The sequence below is a fragment of the Podarcis liolepis genome (assembly GCF_965112155.1).
Source record: "Podarcis liolepis genome assembly, chromosome: 3".
In the NCBI taxonomy this organism is placed as follows: Eukaryota; Metazoa; Chordata; class Lepidosauria; order Squamata; family Lacertidae; genus Podarcis; species Podarcis liolepis.
In genome coordinates, this window is record NC_139557.1 from 122577648 (window position 1) to 122603146 (window position 25499).

Below are 25499 nucleotides of genomic sequence, written 5' to 3' on the forward strand. Positions count from 1 at the left end.
GACTTAAAGGGCACTGGATTGCTATAAAAAGGAGGAAACTGGTTTTTTTTTAAAAAAAAAAACCTGCTGCTTGTTTTTACTGCAAGGGAAATGTGGCCTCGCTGGTCCATATGCTCTGGGAATGTTCTGTCATGTACTTCTTATGCACAAGATGTTTTCAGATGCTCTAACGCCCATCTGCGGGTTCCCACTTATGCAAGCCACCTTAGATGATCCTCCTGGGCCCATGGGGCTTGACATTCAGGGACATGTAACGAGCCCTTCTCTGCACGTTGAGATTTTGGAGAACTAAGACTTTCCTCAAAGGTCCGTATAGTTCAAGCTCTGGTTTTCCCAGTAGTGATGTATGGAAGTGAGAGCTGGACCATAAAGAAGGCTGATCACTGAAGAATGGATGCTTTTGAATTCTGGTGCTGGAGGAGACTCTTGAGAGTCCCATGGACTGCAAGAAGATCAGACCTCTCCATTCTGAAGGAAATCAGCCCTGAGTGCTCACTGGGAAGGACAGATCCTGAAGCTGAGGCTCCAAGACTTTGGCCACCTCATGAGAAGACTCCCTGGAAAAGACCCTGATGTTGGGAAAGATGGAGGGCACAAGGAGAAGGGGACGACAGAGGACGAGATGGTGGGACAGTGTTCTCGAAGCTACCAGCATGAGTTTGACCAAACTGCGGGAGGCAGTGGAAGACAGGAGTGCCTGGCGTGCTCTGGTCCCTAGGTTCACGAAGAGTCGGAAACGACTAAATGACTAAACAACAACAACAACAAGACTTTCCTCAGGAAACCCAAAAACAGATTACGGGTATTTGAGATCTCCAGAAAGAATCCCACCCCTATTAAACAACAGTAATTGGATAGGTCAGGGTAGGGGCAATTAAAGGAAACCTTATTCTGGAGAATTTTGTTTTAACCTCTAAGGCCGGCATTCCCAACCTGCGGCCCTCCAGATGTTTTGGCCTACAACTTCCATGATCCCTAGCTAATGGGACCAGTGGTCAGGGATGATGGGAATTGTAGTCCAAAACATCTGGAGGGCTGAAGGTTGGGGATGCCTGCTCTAAGGTTTGGTGTAAAGAAAGTGTAAATAAGTAGAGGTTATATACCATTAATGAGTTGCTCTCATTTCATTCTATCTATTTCTTTCTTTCATTGTTGCTTTTCTATCCATTCTTAAGGGTTAGGCTCAAAGTGGCAGGCCTTTATCTATTTATTAAATTTCTATAGCACCCTTCCTCCGAGGATCACAGGGTGCTTGACTATATAGTCCCCCCGCCTCTCCTCTAGTGACCGCAGCAACATCACCCAGTGAGTTTCATGGCTGAGTAGGAATTTGAACCCAGGACTCTCCCAAGTCCTCTCTAACCACTATGCAATGCTGCGCCTGAGTTTTAAGTAGCCTTAAATGTTACGATGCACAGGAAAGAGACCATAAGAGGCCAGGGAGTGCAGGAGAAGGGCCCATATGGTATGCAGGATGAGACCCTATCTGCCCGCAGACTGTCGTGCCAGAGTGGCACTTGCTCTAGTTATCTCCTGCTTGGACTTCTGCCATGCGCTCCACGTGGGGCTACCTTTGAAGGTGACCCGGAAATTACAACTAATCCAGAATGCGGCAGCTAGACTGGTGACTGGGAGCGGCCGCCGAGACCACATAACACTGGTCTTGAAAGACCTACACTGGCTCCCAGTATGTTTCCGAGCACAATTCATTGTGTTGGTGCTGACCTTGAAAGCCCTAAACGGCCTTTGTCCACTAGACCTGGTCCACCCCCATCGTTCTGCCCGGACACTGAGGTCCAGCTCCGAGGGCCTTCTGGCTGTTCCCTCCCTGAGAGAAGCCAAGTTACAGGGAACCAGGTACAGGGCCTTCTCGGTGGTGGTGCCTGCCCTGTGGAACGCCCTCCCTTCAGATGTGAAGGAAATAAGTAGCTACATTTAATGCTGTATTGTTTTTAACACTCTATTGGAAGCCACCCAGAGTTGCTGGGGAAACTCAGCCAGATAGGCGGGGTATAAATAATAAATTATTGTTGTTGTTGTTGTTAATAAATCAATAAAAACAAACAAGTAAGTTGCCTCCCTCTTCCTCCCACCGCCCTCCGATCTTAGGCTGAGCCCCCAAAACCCCTTTTCCCTGTGACAGTCTCACCCTGATCTCGGTCATGACGGTACACTTCACCAGCTTGAAGTTCTTCCCCATGTTGAAGCTGTTGCTGTGGAAGCAGACCTTGAGGATCCGGACCTCGTCCTTGTCGATGTCGATGGGCACGGCCACCATCGTGGACTCCGAGGGTCCCGCCAGGCTGAAGCAGCTGCGCAGAGAGTTCGCCCTCAGCCGGCTCAGCGCCTCCGGCAGTCCGGACATCATTTTGAGCAGCGGCGGCGGCAGTGGGGTAGCTAAAGCCGGAACATCACTCCCTGGAGAGACAGGAGGAGAGAGGAGAGGGGGTCAGGCGGAAAGCAGCTCAGATCGTATAAAAACCCTAGGAATTGTAGGGCCTGATTTAGGTTTGACGAGGCCCTAAGCTCCTGAAGGTACAGTGGTGCCCCGCAAGACGAATGCCTCGCAAGACGGAAAACTCGCTAGACGGAAGAGTTTTCCGTTTTGGAGGTGCTTCGCAAAACGAATCTCCTATGGGCTTGCTTCGCAAGACGAAAATGTCTTGCGAGTTCCTGTGGGTTTTTTTCCCTCCCCCCTTTTTCTAAGCCGCTAAGCCGCTTATCAGCTGATCCGATAAGCCGATAAGCCGCTAAAAGCCGCTAATAGCGCTAATCCTCTAATCCGTCAATGGGCTTGCTTCGCAAGACGAAAAAACTGCTAGACGAAGAGAATCACAGAACGGATTCTTTTCGTCTTGTGAGGCACCACTGTAATGGAGCCCTTTATATGTCCAGCTGACCCTAACTGACCAGCAGTTGCTCTCCAGAATCTCAGGCCAAGAGAGATCCTTTGCACCAGGTCATTTCAAATCACAGATCCTGGGGTTTAGACTGGCACCACCTGCACACAAAGGAAGTGTTCTGCCAGCCTGTCCACATACCCAGGGGGGCCAGCTTTTGTTCCTGTAATCTGTGGGTGCACCCCCTGTCCAGGGCCAGATTTAGGCTGGATGAGGCCCTAAGACCCCGAAGGTAATGGGGCCCTTTATATGTCCAGCTGTCCTTTGTCAGCAAAAAATTGTCCCTGTTTTTTGTGTTGAATATATGCTATATGGTAATTGATGGACCTCATAGGTATCTAAAGCCAACAACAACAACAACAACAACAACAACAATAATGATTTATTTATACCCCACCCATCTGGCTGGGTTTCCCCAGCCACTCTGGGCGGCTTCCAACAAAATATTAAAATACCGTAATGCATCAAACATTAAAAGCTTCCCTAAACTGGGCTGCCTTCAGATGTCTTCTAAAGGTTTGGTAGTTATTTTTCTCTTTGACATCTGGTGGGAGGGCGTTCCACAGGGCGGGTGCCACTACCAAGAAGGCCCTCTGCCTGGTTCCCTGTAACTTGGCTTCTCGCAGCGAGGAAACACCAAGAAGGCCCTTGGAGCTGGACCTCAGTGTCCGGGTAGAATGATGGGGGTGGAGACGCCCCTTCAGGTATACTGGACCGAGGCCGTTTAGGGCTTTAAAGGTCAACACCAACACTTTGAATTGTGCTCGGAAATGTGCTGGGAGAGAACCATGACCTTGAGCTCCCTGGAGGACTGCAAACATAACAATAAACCCCAGAGGAGCCCCCTGTCTCCCCATGGAGAATGCTCATCTGAACAATCAGGTCCTATCCTATGCAGAAATGCCCTGAGGTTACGCATCTTCCATGGTAAAGGCTGCCTGGAAGGGAGCAAGCCCCCAAATTGTGGGATGTGAAACACAAGAGCAGTCAAGTACAACAATCCTAGAGTGATCATGTTTACACATGGGGAGGAATGTTTGTCCAGCCAGCAGGTAAACTTCCTGTTGCCTTCTGGGCTGGGACAGACTTCCTCTGCATGTGACTGGAGGTGGGCGTGGCCTCACCTGTGCAGGTAATGACAAAAGCACAGGGCAGGGCAGCCATCTTTCTCTCTTTGACTACATGCATCGAAGAAGCAACATCTGCTTAGCCAAAGATGCTGTCTTGGCTTCCAGCCAAGAGAGGAAAAAGGGACTGTCTGTTTATGGGATATTTTCCAGGTGTATGTTACTTTTCTAAGCTAAGTCTGCCTTCTGGGATACGATTGTGAACAGAATGTGAGTGAGTAAACTCTTTTTATACTTTTATAGAAGACTGTGTCGTGTCTTATCTTTTATGAGGGAATAAGGGGGAAATACCAGAACAGTTATTATTGAGGCTTTAGCGAGCCTGAGCAAACGCATCCGCTGCAAGTTTAAAAAAGGGGAATGTGTATCTGAAGAAGTGTGCATGCACACGAAAGCTCATACCAAGAACTAACTTAGTTGGTCTTTAAGGTGCTACTGGAAGGAATTTTTTATTTTAAAAAAGGGGAATGTTACTCTGCTAAATTGTGAACTTGTTAACACAAGTTGGAAAGGCTATAATCAGACAATATATCCTCTCCTGCATCCCTGAACATTCCCACAAAAATAAGCCTCATGCTACGCAGAGTGGGGAGGGTTAGCTCAGTCGGAAGAGCATGAGACTCTTAATCTCCAGGCCATGGGTTCGAGTCGCATGCTAGCAAAAGGTTCCTGCATTGCAGGGAGTTGGTCTAGATGACCCTTGTGGCTCATTCCAAATCTACAATTCTATGATTCCAACAGAGGAAGAAGCACTGCATGTCCCAAAAAACCCGGGGTTTGTTCCATGCTATTGCCCTTAGGCTAGTCTCCCCCTCCATATGCATATGTGAATGTGGTACAAATTCAGTCCAACCAAGGTACATAGGAAACCTTCCCTGCCGGCGCGTTTTTCAGAGTTGGGGAAAGCTGCACCGGTTGAATTCCTGCCCGACACTCGGCTGTCAAGGGCGCAAGAGCTCTGCCTGGAGGAGGAAGCGTGCCTTGTTGGTGTCGCTCTCGCCCCAACGGGGCAGGAGGGGGCGACAGAGCCGCGCAAACGCAGCCTGAGCTTTCCACCCCGGGAGAGGAGAGACATTTGATCTGCAGAGAGTGTGATTCTCACAAGTACAGGCGCTTCCTGGGGGAGATGGAGCTGGCTGACTCCTCCAGCCTGCTGCCACCCGCAGCTCCCTGCCAATTCCAACTCTCCATCTGGTAGCCTAACTAAGTCATGCATGCTATTCCCTGCTGATTAGGAGGAATTTGAGCCAGGATAGGGCCATCTCCCCTCCTTTGATATTAACGTATGACACAGGGACCTCTGACTGTTAAGTCCAGTCGTGGCCGACTCTGGGTTGGGTGGCCGAGGGAGCCGGCGTACAGCTTCCGGGTCATGTGGCCAGAGCAGCGCACGGAAACGCCGTTTACCTTCCCGCTGGAGCGGTACCTATTTATCTACTTGTACTTTGACACGCTTTCAAACTGCTAGGTTGGCAGGAGTAGGGACTGAGCAACGGGAGCTCACCCCATCACGGGGATTTGAACCGCTGACTTTATGATCAGCAAGCCCTAGGCTCTATGGTTTAACCCACAGTGCCACCCACATCCATTTTAGATGCATTTTAGGTGCATTTTAAAGGTAAAGGTAAAGGGACCGCTGACCATTTGGTCCAGTCGTGGCCGCCTCTGGGGTTGCGGCGCTCTTCTCACTTTACTGGCCAAGGAAGCCGGGGTATAGCTTCCGGGTCACATGGCCAGCATGACTAAGCCACTTCTGGAAAACCAGAGCAGCGCACGGAAACGCCGTTTACCTTCCCGCTGGAGCAGTACCTATTTATCTACTTGCACTTTGACGTGCTTTCGAACTGCTAGGTTTGCAGGAGCAGGGACCGAGTAACGGGAGCTCACCCCGTCGCGGGGATTTGAACCGCCAACCTTCTGATCGGCAAGCCCTAAACTCTTTTGTTGTTGTTTCAGTGCTATCTGGACATACCCTTTATTTACGTATACATCTTTCAAATTCTGCTTGATGCACTATTTTAGAAATGTGAAGGGGGGGAATTAAGGCGAGGGAGGTGGCAGACGACTTTCATTTGAAATGAATTCTTTTCAACCCTACGTAGAACTCCTTAACAGGTCAGAGGCAGGATTTTGGAAACCAAGGAAAGATGTGAGTGAGTAAAGTTTCTCCAACCTGAGTGGTTAGAGCACGATCCAGCAGAAAGTTCTGAAATGCATTTCCTAGTGCATTCTCTTCAAATTTAATTCATTTTGTATCTGCATAAGAATCACAGGATTGTGGAGGCAGGAGGGCAATCTAGTCCAATCGCCTTCGATGCAGGAATCACGACTGAAGCATCCATGACTGATGGCCGTCCAACTTTTGCTTAAAAGTGTCCAATGGAGGAGAGTCCACCGTTAAACAGCTCTTGCCCTCAGAAAGTTCTTATTTATTTATTAAATTTGTATACAACCAATCATCTGAAGATCTCAGAGTGGTTCACAAGATGACAAAGTTCTTCCTGACGTTGACTCAGAATCTCCTTCCTTGTAACTTGAAGCCATGGGTTCGAGTCCTCCCCTCTGGAGCACCAGAAAACAAGCTTGCTCCTTCTTCCATGTGACAGCCCTTGAGAGGTTTGAAGATATCCATCACATCACCTCTCATCAGGAAATCAAAGAGTAGCTATAATTTGGATGTTGTTGTTCCCCTTCACCATAAGGTTAAAATATATTGGCGCTGTGGGTTAAACCACAGAGGCTAGCGCTTGCCGATCAGAAGGTCGGCGGTTCGAATCCCCGCGACGGGGTGAGCTCCCGTTGCTCGGCCCCTGCTCCTGCCAACCTAGCAGTTTGAAAGCAAGTGCAAGTAGATCAATAGGTACCGCTCCGGCGGGAAGGTAAACGGCGTTTCCGTGCGCTGCTCTGGTTCGCCAGAAGCGGCTTAGTCCTGCTGGCCACATGACCCGGAAGCTGTACGCCGGCTCCCTCGGCCAATAAAGCGAGATGAGCGCCGCAACCCCAGAGACGTCCTCGACTGGACCTAATGGTCAGGGGTCCCTTTACCTTTAAAAAGAATACAGGAAATCACGTTCCTTCCTTGATTTTTGAGTTGCAACCACAGGATGCCAACCTTGGCCTGATCCTGCATACCTCTTTTTAAATTCTTAGGCTCTTATTGAAAGTTACACTTGGTCCACCTGCTTTGAAGTTACTCCGGTTCACTGTTATTATCTCTTACGTGTTGCAAAGAAAGAGAGAGGGAGGAGGGAGGAATAACATATCATTTGACAGCGGGCCAAATCCTGAGCGACTGAGAACAGACTCGCTGCGTTAATGGCCCCACTGAGGAGTTGGCTGACCTCATCCCTTCCGCTATCCTCCTACCAGGGGCAGAGATTTACAAATGAGTGATGCATGAGCGCAATAGCCGTCGTCCCCAACCCTTTCCCATGGAGACAGAGCTGGCTGTCATCTTGCATGCTGCGACATATGAATAAACTGCAGCCTTCGCAGCTTTTGCTGGGGCAGCGTGATACTACGGTTGCCTCCAAGACGGGTGCAAATGGGTGATGCCTGACTTTTGCTGGGATGAAGGGAGCCAAGAAAAGGAGTGATGCTAAGAAGGGAGGTGGGGATTGACCCACATTCGCCAAGCTCTGAGCTTGTGTATTTTGCAAAGTTGCATGGGTCCTCTGCTCTCTGTTTATTTAAAACATTTATGTAGCAGAGCAGCTCACAACACAGAAACACAACACAGTAAGATCCACGTTAATAAAATGTGGCTGGGGAAACCCAGCCAGTTGGGTGGGGTTTGGTGTTGTTTAGTTGTTTAGTCGTGTCCAACTCTTCATGACCCCCTGGACCAGAGCACGCCAGGCCCTCCTGTCTTCCACTGCCTCCTGCAGTTTGGTCAAACTCATGCTGGTAGCTTCGAGAACACTGTCCCACCATCTCGTCCTCTGCCGTCCCCTTCTCCTTGTGCCCTCCATCTTTCCCAACATCAGGGTCTTTTCCAGGGAGTCTTCTCTTCTCATGAGGTGGCCAAAGTCTTGGAGCCTCAGCTTCAGGATCTGTCCTTCCAGTGAGCACTCAGGGCTGATTTCCTTCAGAATGGATAGATTTGACCTTCTTGCAGTCCATGGGACTCTCAAGAGTCTCCTCCAGCACCAGAATTCAAAAGCATCCATTCTTTGGCGATCAGCCTTCTTTATGGTCACTCTGGGCGGCTCACAACAGAAAATTAAAAACACAATAAAACATCAAACATTAAAAACTTCACTAAACAGGACTGTCTTCAGATGCTGTTTAAAATATAATAATAATAATAATTTATTATTTATACCCTGCCCATCTGGCTGGGTTTCCCCAGCCACTCTGGGCGGCTTCCACAAGTAAAAGTAAGATACAGTGGTACCTCAGGTTACAGACACTTCAGGTTACAGACGCTTCAGGTTACAGACTATACTAACCCAGAAATAATACCTTGGGTTAAGAACTTTGCTTCAGGATGAGAACAGAAATTGTGCTCCGGCGGCGTGGCAGCAGCAGGAGGCCCCATTAGCTAAAGTGGTACCTCAGGTTAAGAACACTTTCAGGTTAAGAACGGACCTCCGGAACAAAATAAGTTCTTAACCTGAGGTACCACTGTAGATGCTTATTGCCTTGACATCTGATGGGAGGGCGTTCCACAGGGCGGGTGCCACCACCGATAAGGCCCTCTGCCTGGTTCCCTGTAACCTCCCTTTTCGCAGGGAGGGAACCGCCAGAAGGCCCTCGGAGCTAGACCCTGGTGTCCAGGCTGAACGATGGGGGTGGAGACGCTCCTTCAGGTATACCATGGCAGAATAAAGAGGCACGATCATATCACTTGATCTGGACTTTAAGCTAAAGTCCACTATTTTGTTCTCACGGCCGCCAGCCAGATACCCTGAAGGAAAGCCTGCAAGCAGGACATGAGCGCGAGAGAGCACTCTCGTCTTGCTCCAAAAATGTCTTCCCCAAGGGAGGACGTTCCTTTCCCTTGGTTTGCTGCATGTTTTGGGTGCCTTTAGATGCAAAAGCTTGTCCCGGCTTTAATTACAGGCTGCCTCTGTCTGCTGCGAAGCACTGAGATATTCTAAATTGCTCAGCACGGTGTGTGTGTCTCTTAGGATTCTCTCGGCACCCCACCCCAGTTCCCCACAGCCTATGGGCTCAGGATGCCATAAGTCTCTTCCTTCTCAGAATGGAGCTGCTTAATTGCTGCCTGGAAGTATATATAATTATAGTTATACGGCCCTCCAAATTCTCTTCCGTTCTTGGATGGAAGATTGCGCAGGGCTCTGGCTTAGCTGAAAGAATTTGCCTTGAAGGGCAGGGAAAGGAATCTTTAAAGGGTGGCGGGGGGGGGGGTGTTGATCGCAGCTCCAGCCTTCACAGGAACATAAGAACAGCCTGCAGGATCAGGCCAATGGCCCATCTAGTCCAGAATCCTGTTCTCACAGCGGCCGACCAGATGCCTGTGCAAAACTGGCGAGCAGGATCCAGCACAAGGACATTGTCTCCTCCTGCAGTTGCGTGGCGAGTCCCCCCCCCCCCCAGTGGAAATAAAGACACATGACACAACTATTAAGGTTAATGGGCTAAATAAGGCCACAACTTTATTGGTTACAGGTGATGAGCGGTATTGGCTTAGGCATTGGTCCTAACCAACTATATACAACTCCAGCCTGTCTGCTTGAAGTCCGGGAAGGGTTAATCACCAGTAGGGGGAGTCCTGCTGATGCACATCAACTAGGAACTCCCCCCGGGGTCACCAATTGTGGGCGTGCCTTAGGCCCTCACCTCCCTAGGCTTCGGACAGGGCCACGGCCCCCAGAATCCTTTACCGGACTACCCTTCAATATGTGGGGCAGGTGATGGCGCTTCCTCCCCTCTTCCAACTACAGAACAATACCAATGCCTAACCGCCAATACCCAGAAAGTTGTGATGATTTGCTACGAGGTAGGCAGAAACCAAGTGGCTGGTGCCAATTTGCCAAGTGGGAAAATTCCTACCAGGCCCCTCAACAGCGACCAACCAAGGTCCATAGCAAGGTCAAGGAACGAAAACATTATGGGGCGGGAGGGGGGAAAAACAGGAACAGCTGGCAGGCAGCGAAGAGGGAGATCCCCGGCCACGACCTGCCTTAAATAGGGCAGGCCACACCCCCAGAGCCAGCTGATTTGGCTGGCCAGAAGGTGACGTGGCTGGGAATCCCCCCAATTGTGCGGGGTGGGGCCGTGAAGCCCGCAACTCCACCTCTTCCGAAGGGCGGAAGTGGCTTTTCCATGAACTGGTATTCTGAAGCATTGCAGGCGCCAGTCGTGGAGGCAGTGCATAGCCATTGTGAGTAGCAGCCATCCATAGCCCTCTCCTCCTCCATGAATTATTCTAATCATCTATTAAAAGCCATCTGGGTTAAGGTTAGGGGACACGGGTGGTGCTGTGGGTTAAACCACAGAGCCTAGGACCTGCCGATCAGAAGGTCGTCAGTTCGAATCCCCGCGATGGGGTGAGCTCCCGTTGCTCGGTCCCTGCTCCTGCCAACCTAGCAGTTCGAAAGCACGTCAAAGTGCAAGTAGATAAATAGGTACCGCTCTGGCGGGAAGGTAAACGGCGTTTCCGTGCGCTGCTCTGTTTCACCAGAAGCGGCTTAGTCATGCTGGCCACATGACCCAGAAGCTGCACACCGGCTCCCTCGGCCAATAAAGCGAGATGAGCGCCACAACCCCAGAGTTGGTCACGACTGGACCTAATGGTCAGGGGCCCCTTTACCTTTACCTCCTTGAATTAGTCTAATCATCTATTAAAAGCCAGCTAGGTTAAGGTTAGGGGACACGGGTGGCGCTGTGGTCTAAACCACTGAGTCTCTTGGGCTTGCTGATCAGAAGGTCAGCGGTTCGAATCCCCACAACAGGGTGAGCTCCTGTTGCTTGGTCCCAGCTCCTGCCAACCTAACAGTTTGAAAGCACGCCAAAAAATACAAGCAGATAAATAGGTACCACTACAGTGGGAAGGCAAATGGCGTTTCTGTGCGCTGCTCTGGTTTCGGTGTTCCATTGCACCAGAAGCGGCGTAGTCCTGCTGGCCACATGACACGGAAAAACTGTCTGCGGACAAACGCCGGCTCCCTCGGCCTGTAAAGCAAGATGAGCGCCGCAGAGTCACCTTTGACTGGACTTAACTGTTAGGGGTCCTTTACCTTTACCTGTAGGTTAAGGTTACCAGACGTCCCCGTTTCCTAGGGACAGTCCCCAGATTTACAAATCAGTCCCCTGACAAAATCCATCTATTTAGTAGGAAGTTGAAAAGTGTCCCTGGATTCATTGAAAAAAATCTGGTAACCTTAATTTAGGTTCTCTGGCAGTGAGTTCTTCCTTAAGAGCTCAAGGCACAAACTGGAATTCTGCCTCAGCAATCGACTTGTCTGCTCCTGCACCCCCCATCGTGTTGCCCTCAGCCTTATGTGGGGCGCTGTCATATGCCGAGCCAATCAGCGAATCGCCACCCCACCCCAGAAGATGGACCTTGAGTTCACAGAGGCAGAAGTGAGATCTCTTGCCAGAATTGATTAAGGACCCTTCCAGACGACCTATTTATTCAGCATCCATCTCGATTTGCTTGCACAAAACTCACACAGAGGCTAGCCTCTATCAGGTTTTTATTCAGCTTTCACACCGATTGGTTTGCAGGGCAGTTACATGACGATAAGCATTCAACCTGCATTTATCCAGATTTGCTTGTGGGCTGTTCGAAAAGACTGTCCCGAGGCAAATTTTTAAAAATGTAGTACAGTGGTACCTCGGGTTACAGACGCTTCAGGTTACAGATGCTTCAGGTTACAGACTCCGCTAACCCACTAATTGTACCTCGGGTTAAGAACTTTGCTTCAGAATGAGAACAGAAATTGCGCGGCGGCAGTGCGGCGGCAGCAGGAGGCCCCATTAGCTAAAGTGGTGCCTCAGGTTAAGAACAGTTTCAGGTTAAGAACGGACCTCCAGAACGATTTAAGCTCTTAACCCGAGGTACCACTGTATAACCACTGACAACTGGGAAACACTGGCCTGAGAGCGTTCCAGTTGGAGAACAGCCTTTACCAAAGGTGTCATGGGCTTTGAAGACACTCGAACTCAGGACGTAAGGGAGAAACGTGCTAAGAGGAAGGCACGCTTGGCAAACCCTCACCGTGATCAACTCCCACCTGGAAACCAGTGTCCTCACTGTGGAAGGACATGTGGATCCAGAATTGGCCTCCACAGTCACTTACGGACTCACTGTTAAAACCGTGTTCATGACAGACAATCTTACTCAGCTACGAGGGATCGCCAAAGAAGAAGACAACATCTTCTCATTGAGCAGTTAGGCAACCCACACTTTAAAGTGAATTTCCCCATTTTCCAAGTGGAAAAAGCTAATTTTATGGGGGGGGGGGCGTGTTTCTGTTTGGTTTCCCAGAAAGGTGGGTTTGTTGTGCTAGAGCAACAAGGCTGCTTTGTTCTACTTTAAATGCCTCAATTTCCAGCTCACATCCCTCCCACAAAATTGTGACAGCCTGGAGGCACCCAAAGGATCTGGTGAGAACAGAAAGGAGGGGGCGACATGTCAGAGCAAGGTGTGTTTGTTGTTGTTGTTTAGTCGTTTAGTCATGTCCGACTCTTCGTGACCCCCTGGACCAGAGCACGCCAGGCACTCCTGTCTTCCACTGCCTCCCGCAGTTTGGTCAAACTCAGGCTGGTAGCTTCGAGAACACTGTCCAACCATCTCGTCCTCTGTCGTCCCCTTCTCCTTGTGCCCTCCATCTTTCCCAGCATCAGGGTCTTTTCCAGGGAGTCTTCTCTTCTCATGAGGTGGCCAAAGTATTGGAGCCTCAGCTTCAGGATCTGTCTTTCCAGTGAGCACTCAGGGCTGATTTCCTTAAGAATGGATGGGTTTGATCTTCTTGCAGTCCATGGGACTCTCAAGAGTCTCCTCCAGCACCAGAATTCAAAGGCATCAATTCTTCGGCGATCAGCCTTCTTTATGGTCCAGCTCTCACTTCCAGTGTTTTTAGGATCCACAGTGATTTTTACTAAGAAGATAAGAAGAGCGTTGCTGGATCAGGCCAAGGGCCCACCTCATCCTGCGGCCTGTTCTCACAGCAGCCAACCAGATGCCCCCAAGTGAATCTTGTGAGCAGGATCTGAGTACAAGAGCATCTCTGCCCTCCTGTGGTTCAGCGACCAGGATTCAGCCATATAGCTGCTTCCAACTGTGGAGGCAGAACATGACCATCCTGGCTAGTAGCCTCTCCTCCATGAATTTGCCTTAATCTCTTTCAAAGCCATCCAAGTTGTTAGCCATCACTGCCTGCTGTGGCAGGGAGTTCCACAGTTTAACTCTGCACTGCATGAATAAGTTTTTTTTAAACCTGTCTAACACTCAGTTCTCATGGTGCCCAACCAAATGGAAAAGCCCACAAGCCGGCCTGAGTCCACCAGCACTTTCTCGTCACTTGTGAATCCCAGAAACTGGTCCTGAGAGGCTAATAATAATAATAATAATAATAATTTCTTATTTATACCCCACCCATCTAACTGAGTTTCCCCAGCTACTCTGGGCGGCTTCCAATCGAGTGCTAAAAACAATACAGCATAAAATATTAAAAACGTCCCCTAAACAGGGCTGCCTTCAGATGTCTTTTAAAGGTAAGATAGATGCTTATTTCCTTGACATCTGAAGGGAGGGCGTTCCACACGGCGGGTGCCACTGCCGAGGAGGCCCTCTGCCTGGTTCCCTGTAACCTCACTTCTCGCAAGGAGGGAACCGCCATAAGGCCCTCGGAGCTGGACCTCAGTGTCCGGGTAGAATGATGGGGGTGGAGACGCTCCTTCAGGTCTACTGGGCCGAGGCCTTTTAGGGCTTTAAAGGTCAGCACCAACACTTTGAATTGTACTGGGAGCCAATGTAGGTCTTTCAAGACTGGTGTTATGCGGTCCCGGCGGCCGCTCCCAGTCACCAGTCTAGCTGCCGCATTCTAGATTAATTGCAGTTTCCGGGTCACCTTCAAAGGGAGCCCCACGTAGAGCGCACTGCAGTAGTCCAAGCGGGAGATAACTAGAGCATGCACCACTCTGGTGAGACAGTCTGCAGGCAGGTAGGGTCTGCCTCCGACAGAGAAGGAAGAGCATAAATATTGTGGCTGGAAGCCACTGGTAACCTTATCAGCAGCATCCAGGAATTTCCACCCCCCGTGTCTTAGGAATTTTGACTGTGTGCCATTCTGAGTTTTTGTGTAACTCTGGAAGCACAGAGGAGATTGGGGGTTTGGTCCGCTTCAGATTGAGGGGGGGAATTGCGTAAAAAGAGTCATTGTTGTTTCTGGCACACATTCCACTTCGCCTGCATGTTTTGCAGGTTTCTGTCTGTTTTTGAAAAGCTGCAGAACCTGTTTGTACAGATAACGGACGAAGGATGTCCATGTGCCATAGGGAACGTTGCCTTGACGTATCACCTTCATCTCCCCTAAAAGCTTTGATCCTAATCTGCAGCCTGGCTAAGTTTCATAGAACCTCAGAATTGCAGAGGGACCCTGAGGGTCATCTAGTCCAACCCCCTGCAATGCAGGAATCTCAGCTCCAGAATCCCGGACAGAGGGCCACCCAACCTCTGTTTAAATCCTATGGTCTTATTCAACATCTTTATCAACGACTTGGATGATGGACTCAAGGGCATCCTGATCAAATTTGCAGATGACACCAAACGGGGAGGGGTGGCTAACACCCCAGAGGACAGGATCACACTTCAAAACGACCTTGACAGATTAGAGAACTGGGCCAAAACAAACAAGATGAATTTTAACAGGGAGAAATGTAAAGTATTGCACTTGGGCAAAAAAAATGAGAGGCACAAATACAAGATGGGTGACACCTGGCTTGAGAGCAGTACATGTGAAAAGGATCTAAGAGTCTTGGTTGACCACAAACTTGACATGAGCCAACAGTGTGACGCGGCAGCTAAAAAAGCCAATGCAATTCTGGGCTGCATCAATAGGAGTATAGCATCTAGATCAAGGGAAGTAATAGTGCCACTGTATTCTGCTCTGGTCAGACCTCACCTGGAGTACTGTGTCCAGTTCTGGGCACCACAATTCAAGAAGGACACTGACAAACTGGAACGTGTCCAGAGGAGGGCAACCAAAATGGTCAAAGGCCTGGAAACGATGCCTTATGAGGAACGGCTAAGGGAGCTGGGCATGTTTAGCCTGGAGAAGAGGAGGTTAAGGGGTGATATGATAGCCATGTTCAAATATATAAAAGGATGTCACATAGAGGAGGGAGAAAGGTTGTTTTCTGCTGCTCCAGACAAGCGGACACGGAGCAATGGATCCAAACTACAAGAAAGAAGATTCCACCTAAACATGAGGAAGAACTTCCTGACAGTAAGAGCTGTTTGACAGTGGAATTTGCTGCCAAGGAGTGTGGTGGAGTCTCCTACTTTGGAGGTCTTTAAGCAGAGGCTTGACAACCATATGTCAGGAGTGCTCTGATGGTGTTTCCTGCTTGGCAGGGGGTTGGACTCGATGGCCCTTGTGGTCTCTTCCAACTCTATGATTCTATGATCAAGGAGAGGCCTTCTGAGGGAGACCATTCTTCCAGATGTTTAGTCGGAATCTCATTCCTTGAAGCCATGGGTTCGAGTCCTACCCTCCAGAGCAGCAGAAAACAAGCTTCCTTCATCCTCCATGTGACAGCCCTTCAGATATTGGAAGACGACCTTCATATCTCCGCTCAGTCTCCTCTTCTCCAGGCTAAACATATCCAACTCCTTCAACCATTCCTCATCAGGCTTAGCTTCCAGACCCTTGATCCTCTTGGTTGTCCTCTGCACACCTTCCAGCTTGCCAATATCTTTCTTTTTTTAAAAAAATACAATTTTTATTAGTTTTTTAACATACCATTTTCAACAGTAATTAAACCTACTCTTACATCTTATTCAATCTTTTTGACTTCCATCAGTCCTGTCTGAAAATTTTCCAATCTAATCTCTTAGTATGAATTTCTTATCTTCCCTATTACATTTCAAACTCATAACCAATATCTCTATCTTTTTCTACTTTGTAACACTTCGTATATTTCTCCTTACAAAACTTCTTGTAGTCCTCCTAGCGTAATTTGTTCTTTGCATTTGCTCTTCTAATAGTTCATATATTTCTTCCAATCTTCTGTGAATCTCTGGTCCCGCAGGTTTCGAATCCTTCCTGTCATTTTGCCCAATTATGCATAGTCCATTAATTTTGTCTTCCATTCTTCTTTTGTTGGAATTTCTTCTTGCTTCCATTTCTGGGCTAACAATATTCTTGCCGCTGTTGTTGCATATAAAAACAGTTTGACATCTTGTCTATTAATGTCTTGGCCTATAATACCAAATAAAAATGCTTCTGATTTTTTTTTAAGAATGTATATTTCGACATCTTTTTCATCTCATTATAGATCATTTCCCAGAAGTTCTTTACTTTCTTACATTCCCACCACATGTGATAAAATGTTCCTTCTTTTTCTTTACATTTCCAACATTTATTATTTGTCTTATACATTGTAGCTAATTTCACTGGTGTAACATACCATCTATACATCATTTTCATCATATTCTCTTTCAAAGCATTACAGGCTGTAAATTTTATCCTTTCATTCCACAACCTTTCCCATTCTTTAAGCCTTATATTATATCCAAATATTGGCATATATTATATGCCAATATCTTTCTTACTCCGTGGTGTCCAGAACTGGACACAGTACTCCAGGCAGCGTCTGACAATGGCAGAATAAAAGAGGTACTGTAACTTCCCCTGATCTGGGCACTAAACTCCTGTTCATGCAACACAGAATTCCATTAGCTTTTTTTGCTGCTGCATCGCAATGTTGACTCATATTCAACTCAAGCACCGTTTACACTTTCACTCTCCCCGCCCCCGCTCTGCAGTTTTCTCAACTATGAATTTAGAAGTTGTTGTTGCTCATGTTAGTCTTTACTCCCGCCCCCCCCCCCCATGGGATGCCGAAGATGTCAGCAACACTTTTGATGAGAAAAACAAACAGCACAGTGGCTGAAATCTTTTGTTATACTGAGCTATTTGCAGACATTCATGAAATCAGCTCTGCTGAAAGACCAGCTGCATCAGGTACCCCTTGATCTGCTTCTATTCTAGATAGTCATTATTTCCTATCTCACTTTAAAAAGTGATTCTCAAGTTTACTTTTGCTCCTCTTCCCTCCTCTTCCCTTTTTCCTTTTATGTCATGCCTTTTACGCCGTAAGCATGCAGGCAAGGGCTGCCTTGTTTTAACTGACTGTATGTAAGCTGGTCTAGGAGCCTTTTCACCTGAAGAGCAGGGGCACAAATGCTCCAAAATCAATCATTTGCGTATGAGTTTTCCAGAATATTCGGAACAGAGTATTTCCAGGTCAAATCACTCTTCCATGTGCTCACTCATCGATCCATTCCTTTCCATTCAATGCTGCATTAAAATTTGCACTTGAATGTGTATTTAAAACAGGGCTTGTTTCTCAAAATATATCTTTCGAAACATTCTGTCTCAAAACACATATTCTTGGTAGTTCCTTTTGAGCCAAGAACTATGTTGCAACATTTGGGAAGTGTGAAAGCTGGGAGGCAACCAAATCCAAATTCCCCTGGCAGGTACAGATTAGATCAGGTTGTATCGGAACTCACAAATATCAAATCCCCCACATATATTTCACGTATCTCAGAAACGACCGTCCTCTTTGCCATTAGGGGGCTGTTTGGCAAGCATGAGGTTTCTAATTTCCTGTTTCCATTCCATAAAAGCAGAGACATCACCTTGCCAACAAAGGTCCATATAGTTAAAGCTCTGGTTTTCCAGTAGTGATGTATGGAAGTGAGAGCTGGACCATAAAGAAGGCTGATCACTGAAGAATGGATGCTTTTGAATTCTGGTGCTGGAGGAGACTCTGGAGAGTCCCATGGACTGCAAGAAGATCAAACCTCTCCATTCTGAAGGAAACCAGCCCTGAGTGCTCACTGGAAGGACAGATCCTGAAGCTGAGGCTCCAAGACTTTGGCCACCTCATGAGAAGAGAAGACTCCCTGGAAAAGACCCTGATGTTGGGAAAGATGGCGGGCACAAGGAGAGAGGACGAGATGGTAGGACAGTGTTCTCGAAGCTACCAGCATGAGTCTGACCAAACTGCGGGAGGCAGTGGAAGACAGGAGTGCCCGGCGTGCTCTGGTCCAGGGGGCCACAAAGAGTCGGACACGACTCAACGACTAAACAACAACAACAACAACAACAACAACAACAACAACAACAACAACAACAACAACAACATGATAGTGAGGCTGATGGGGGGGGAAAGCCTTGCTAGCTGGGGCTGATGGGAGTCATGGTCCCACGCAGCTGGAGGGCACCCAGGTTGGAGGAAGGCTGGTTAGAGGCACAGACGCGAGCCAGGACAAATATTTCATTCTAGACTGTTACACGGGATCTCCCAGTGAAGGATGGGTGTGTACAACCAACACAGGAGAGCCGCTGTGCTGGGGAGCAAGATGAGGAGACAGCTGAGAAAGAGAGAGAAATTCATCCCTTCTCACCCAGTTTTCACAGCTCTGTTTATTTTGGGCACCAACCAGCTGCCGCCTCCCAATTAAACCTCCATATCTGGAGCAGAGAGTTGCATAACTGAGGTGGGGAGAAAGGGGTGCATGCTGAATTTCCCCCCTCCCAATTTCCATCAATTTCACTCTCCTCCCAAGCCCTGCCCAGCTGGGTCTGAGTCCCAGCTTAGCCACCCCTCACAACAGCAAGCGTGCAGCAGGGCGAGAGATCCCCTAACCATAAGCAGAGTGCCTTTTCCTTCTCAGGGAGCAACTGCAAGCGCCTCCACCCACTCCATGCTGCAATTTGCCTCGTGAATAATCCAGGCAGGACATTCACGCTCTCCAGCTCCTTCCAGACTCCAGTCAGTGCCCCAGGCACATTCCCAAACCTCTCTGACAACCCAGACCTTTCTGGCTGGCTTAAACTCCCTCCTTACACCCTCCCTGCCTGCCTCGTAGGCATAAAAAATACTGGCTTGTTTATTCCTAAAGCTTGAGGTAGGGAAGGAAAAGAAACGGGCAGAATAGCAGCAGACTCTGCCTGGAACACCATGCCATTCTTCACACCCACGTGCAATCTCAAAGCAGCGAGCGAGCGAGCTTCAGGGTTCCACAGAGGTCTTCTTCAGCCGGATGTTACACAAAACCGGTGACGGGGAAGGAAGAGGTGTTGATGGCAGGAGTGACACACAAGCGCACCAAAGCTATGTTTTTTGGGGTGTTGGGAGAGGAAGGGCGTTTGAGGTGAAGGTGGCAATAGAAGGCCTAAGAAAAAACTGGGGTTTAGCAGAGAGACGTGAAGGTCTCAGAAGATGGTGTTTCCTGCTTGGCAGGGGGTTGGACTCGATGGCCCTTGTGGTCTCTTCCAACTCTAGGATTCTATGATTCTATGATTCTAAGATTACATACTGCAGATGAGCAAAGTGAAGTGACACATAAAGAAATGTGGTTTTTTTGGGGGGGGGGGCATGCAAACAGAGTTTTGCATGTGGAAAAGCTCTGTCTGAATGCCTTATTGCCAGTGAGATCCACACTTGTGTTCCGGCCAAGCCGCTTTTGAGGGTTTTGCAGTGATTGTATGAACCTGCTCTTAGGGGTACTTTACTCCTTCGGCGGCAAGCAGCAAGCCCACCAGATGGACACTCTTGATATGCAAGAAGAAGGCCTTTGCACAAACGTCACAGCAGGTGTTATGTACTGAGTTGAATAGGATCCACAATGCAGCAGTCTGATTGGTCCTAGAACAATAGGATTCAGAATGCAGCAGTCTGATTGGTGTGCAGGAGCCACCCAATCCAGTTCCAGGTGGAAGGGAATCCGCAACCTGATTGGCCTACAGGAGAATCCCGGAATTAGCCAATCCCGTGGGGCCCGTTGTGTAATTAATGTATATAAAGCAGACATTCTGGGGGAACTTCCATTCCTCCTCACCACTATGAGCTGAATAAAGAGCATGAAATCCACTCTCGACTCCGAGTATATTTCAGCAGGCAACCCGGAGCAGCTACCAGGACTGCTTCCAGGCTGCAATTTTGCAGGAGGGGTTCAACTTGCATTCCAGCACAGGGAGGTCGCACAGTTAAAGAGGGACGCAGAGCTCTGGGGAAAACAGCTGTCTTGCTCCAGTGGGTGCCAGGTCCCAATTTGTGAAAACAGATCAGGACGAATGCTCAAATAAGCAGGCCGTCCAGAAGAGCCCTAGTAGCACTATCAGCTAATCTTTGGATTTCAGATGAGCATGCCTGTGTGATACACCTGTTGGTCGCATTTGCACGATACGTTTTAAAGCTTACAGGGAAATGCAAAGGATAACTCTGGTGCACGCCAGGCAGGAACGAGGTTTCACTTTGGGTGCTATTTTGGGACTGATTGTCCCGCGAGAACCCTACAAGTCTGCACACGGACATAGAGGTTGCGGCTTTGTGGGAAGATGTGCCGACTTAGACAGCCGAGTGAGTCACGTCGTGCTGCTCAACTTCCTACCGGCACCCTCTGCCCCGCCCTGCTTCCGCTCAGGTTAGCTCCTTGCCGTTATCGGACTCAGTTGGTCTGATTCCCCACATCCTCTGAAGCCACAGCACATGGGTGCCTTCACACATGCGCCCCCCAGGCCTTTCCTTACCCTTCCCCCTTCTAAATGGAGCACTGACACATGCAACTTTAGCAAAAAAATAAAAATGAAAAAATGAGAATGAGGGGGTGGATTCCGTGTTGCTTAGCGACACTTGTGCCTAGCGACCAAAGTGCCTAACGACCGAGGAAGGACCTGTGATCCGTCCTTCCCTCTCCAAAGCGTTTTCTGCAGCGGAGAGACCTTCCCCTCACTCCAAACACTTCCTTCCCAGCTTGCTTGCATTCTTCTGGCTGATAAAGGTTACCAGGAAACATGCCCACTCCTGGCTTATTGCAACACACACACACACACAAACACACAGACTCATGCATGAACACACAAACTCTCCACCTTGCGGGGGAGGTTTTCCAGCAGCCTGGCACTCGCCGCATTTTGCAGGGGGCTTGAAGCTTTAATGCTTCTCAAGAAAAAGAAAGGGAACTTTGGGGGGGGGGGTTCCCCATGGCAAGGGGGACTATGGGTTTGGATTGGGCCTGGGGAGCTGGAGATCAATCAGGTAGACACAACGTCGTCAAAAGGGGAGATAGGAAGCTGCCTTGTATACTGGGTCAAACTCTTCTAATAATAGTAATAATAATAATAATATTTTTTATTTATATAACGCCCTCCCCAGCCGAAGCTGGGCTAAGGGCGGCTAACAACAATAAAATAATAGAACATTAACCTAGACAGCATCTTAAAAAGCAGAGACATCACCTTGCCAACAAAGGTCCGTATAGTTAAAGCTATGGTTTTCCCAGTAGTGATGTATGGAAGTGAGAGCTGGACCATAAAGAAGGCTGATCGCCGAAGAATGGATGCTTTTGATTTCTGGTGCTGGAGGAGACTCTTGAGAGTCCCATGGACTGCAAGAAGATCAAACCTCTCCATTCTGAAGGAAATCAGCCCTGAGTGCTCACTGGAAGGACAGATCCTGAAGCTGAGGCTTTGGCCACCTCATGAGAAGAGAAGACTCCCTGGAAAAGACCCTGATGTTGGGAAAGATGGAGGGCACAAGGAGAAGGGGACGACAGAGGATGAGATGGTGGGACAGTGTTCTCAAAGCTACCAGCATGAGTTTGACCCAACTGGGGGAGGCAGTGGAAGACAGGAGGGCCTGGCGTGCTCTGGTCCAGGGGGTCACGAAGAGTCGGACATGACTAAACGACTAAACTACAACAACAACCACCCCCATCAGCCCCAGATACCATGGCCAATGATCACAGAACCAGAGAATTGTAGCCATCCCTTGGGTGAGATCAAACCACCAACCTTCTGGTTCACAGCCAGGAGCACTGACCAAGTGTGCCACAGGAGAGCTTGAAGAGCAGAATCATAGAATTGTAGAGTTGGAAGGGACCCCATGGGTCGTCTAGTCCAACCCGCTGAAGCCCAATGTGGGGCTTGAACCCCTGACCCTGAGATAACGATTTTCATGTCTAGCAACATCTGGAGGGCCAAAGGTTTCTGAGCACCTGGACTAAGAGCGTTAGTTTGCTAAAGTCGTGGGATGTTCAGATTTTTATCAGCTGTGCTGAGAACATAACGGTTCCTTCTTTCCAACTTTGGAGTGTCCCTGTTCATCTGCACCATGTCCTCCATGAATCTGTCTAATCATCTTTTCAAGCCATCCAAACTGGTGGACGTCACAGCCTGCTAGGGGAATGAGTTCCACAGTTTAACTCTGCGCTGCACAAGAAGAGCTAGGGGTGAACCATTGGAGGAAAAAAACTGAATAATATTATAATTTTAGAATACCTAACTGTGACGATACATAGAATGAAAGGTTTAAGGTCAGTGAGAAAGAGGAGGATTGGTTTGAGAAGATATTGAATTATTTGAGTAGTTTTGAACAATTTGGGGCAATTAAAATGTCAAAATAAACTTTGTGGAAGGAGGAGTGTTAAGGTATAGAGAAGTGTACATATGTGTTATGTACGGAGTTGAATAGGATTCAGAATGCAGCAGTCTGATTGGTCCTAGAACAATAGGATTCAGAATGCAGCAGTCTGGTCCTGGAACAATAGGATTCAGAATGCAGCAGTCTGATTGGTCCTAGAACAATAGGGTCCAGAATGCAGCAGTCTGATTGGTCCTAGAAAAATAGGGTCCAGAATGCAGCAGTCTGATTGGTCCTAGAACAATAGGATCCAGAATGCAGCAGTCTGATTGGTCCTAGAACAATAGGATCCAGAATGCAGCAGTCTGATTGGTCCACAGGAGCCACACAATCCAGCTCCAGGTGGAAGTGAATCCGCAACCTGATTGGCCTACAGGAGAATCCCGGAATTAGCCAATCATGTGGGGCCCATTGTATAAATAATGTATATAATGCAGACATTCTGGGGGAACTTCCTTCCTCACCACTATGAGCTGAATAAAGAGCATGAAATCCACTCTCGACTCCGAGTATATTTCAATATGGTTGATCTGAATATGTTATTATTGAATATTATTGAATATGTATATTATTGAATATTGTATACCCAATGTATCAGCCGCTGGGGGGGGGGGGTTCACTGTTTGTGTTTTGCTGGTTGGTGAAAAATAAAATATAATAATAAAAATAATTTTAAAAACCTCTGCGCTGCATGAATAAGTACTTTGTTTGCAAGAACGCACGGTGATTTAAGTTGAATGGGTTAAACGCCGGGTGATTTGAGCAACTGTTTTGCAAAATGAAGGAAAAAGGGGAGGCAGCCTTAAAATACATTTAGTTAGAATAACACGTGGGCTGGCAGTGTTTTAGGAGTGGGGGGGGGGGAGAGAGCAGAGGGGCTGGTTTTCTCGCTCCCCACCCCCCCTCTCTTTTGTAATCTTCAGCCTCCTTTCCTCAGTTTCTCTCCTTTTAACTGTCTGTTCTGAACATCCAGAACAACAACAGCCTTTGAAACTCCAGCTGGCTAAATTAATCTCAGCAGCATCTCCTCTCCTGCAACACACACACACACACACACACACACACATGGCCCTTCCTCCTCCCACTTCCCCCCCACACACCTGGAACCATAACAGATTGCATAAGAAGCTGTCAAAGAAACACCCTGAGCCATAGCTGGAAGCGCTTCCACTCCCCCACCACCACCACGTGCTCCATGTTCCTCCAGCACAAAACATCATCAGGGGTTTGAGCGGGAGGCGGCGATGACTCACCGCCAGCCATTAAGGAGCCTTTCTTTTAAAAGAAATTAATGGGTTTGCAAACGGCAGGCAACCTAGAAACAAGGGCGGAACAACCTGAAGCTGCCTTGAAAGGCCTTCAAAGATTGTGCTTCAACTGAAGCTCCCGTCTGCCACTGAAGTGTGTTCCTTTAAGGATCCAAGAAGATGCCTGCAGGATCAGGGCCAGTGGCCCGTCTAGTACAGCATCCTGTTCTCAAAGTGGCCAACCAGATGCCCATTTTGGGAAACCTACAAACAGGATTTGAGCACAAGAACAACTCTCTGGTTTCCAGCAACTGGTTTTCGGGGCTACCTTTGAAGGTGACCCGGAAACTACAACTAATCCAGAATGCGGCAGCCAGACTGGGGACTGGGAGCGGCCGCCAGGACCACGTAACACTGGTCTTGAAAGACTTACACTGGCTCCCAGTACATTTCCGAGCACAATTAAAGTGTTGGTGCTGACCTTTAAAGCCCTAAACCAGGGGTCTGCAACCTTTAAGACAAAAAGAGCAACTTGGACCCGTTTCTGAAGGGGAAAAAACCTGGGAGCCGCAAAACCATTGCGACATTTAAAACAAATATATCTCCGGAGCCGCGATCTGACAGCGGGCGGGAAGGTGACGTCAGGACGGTGCGTGACTAACGCACACACCGCCCCCATGCGACCTCACAGCCAGTACAGCGCCCGCCACAGTGGCGAGTGTCGGGGCGCACAATGCGCCTCCTCCCCTCGCTAGTATCCGCCCCGGAGCCGTGGCAAAGGTGTAAAAGAGCCACATGCGGCTCCGGAGCCACAGGTTGCAGACCCCTGCCCTAAACAGCCTCAGTCCAGTATACCTGAAGGAGCGTCTCCACCCCCATCGTTCAGCCTGGACACTGAGGTCCAGCTCCGAGGGCCTTCTGGCGGTTCCCTCACTGCGAGAAGCCAAGTTACAGGGAACCAGGCAGAGGGCCTTCTCGGTAGTGGCGCCCTCCCTGTGGAACGCCCTTCCACCAGATGTCAAAGAGAACAACAACTACCAGACTTTTAGAAGACATCTGAAGGCAGCCCTGTTTAGGGAAGCTTTTAATGTTTGATGCATTACGGTATTTTAATATTTTGTTGGAAGCCGCCCAGAGTGGCTGGGGAAGCCCGGCCAGATGGGCGGGGTATAAATAAATTATTATTATTATTATTATTATTATTATTATTATTATTATTATTATTATTTTCAGAAGCATCGCTGCGTCTGACTGGGGAGGCAGACTTTAGCCAACAAGGCTAGCAGCCCAATTCCTCCAGGAATTTGTCTCATCCTTGTTTAAAGCGATCCAAGGCACAATAAAGGAGATTCCGTCTAAAGACCAGGAAGAACCTTATGACAATAAGAGCTGTTCAACAGTTGAATGGTCTCCCATTGTGGACTCTCCTTCCTTGGAGGTTTTTAAGCAGAGGTTGAAAGACCATCTCTCATGGATGCGTTAGTTGAGATTCCTGCCTTGCAGAGGGTTGGACTAAATGACACTCGGTGTCATGGTCCGGTTCACGGGTGATTGAAGTCCTGGCACGGGATGTCAGGACTGGGGGCAAGATGGCG

At 48.6% G+C, this 25499-nt stretch overlaps 2 protein-coding genes across 8 annotated transcripts in view; one reads left to right on the forward strand and one right to left on the reverse strand.

Moving 5' to 3' along the window:
• FBXO16 (F-box protein 16) overlaps nt 1-25499 on the forward strand; it is an 810609-nt gene that overhangs the window by 332441 nt on the left and 452669 nt on the right. The window lies entirely within an intron of this gene.
• The window catches only part of PTK2B (protein tyrosine kinase 2 beta), a 115154-nt gene that overhangs the window by 62595 nt on the left and 27060 nt on the right, over nt 1-25499 (reverse strand). For all 6 annotated transcript variants that reach the window (XM_083494194.1, XM_083494198.1, XM_083494197.1 and 3 more), the window contains one exon: nt 2150-2418. In XM_083494194.1, the coding sequence (XP_083350320.1) occupies nt 2150-2368 (219 nt within the window). In that variant the 5' untranslated portion in view covers nt 2369-2418. The remainder of the gene's footprint in view (nt 1-2149; nt 2419-25499) is intronic.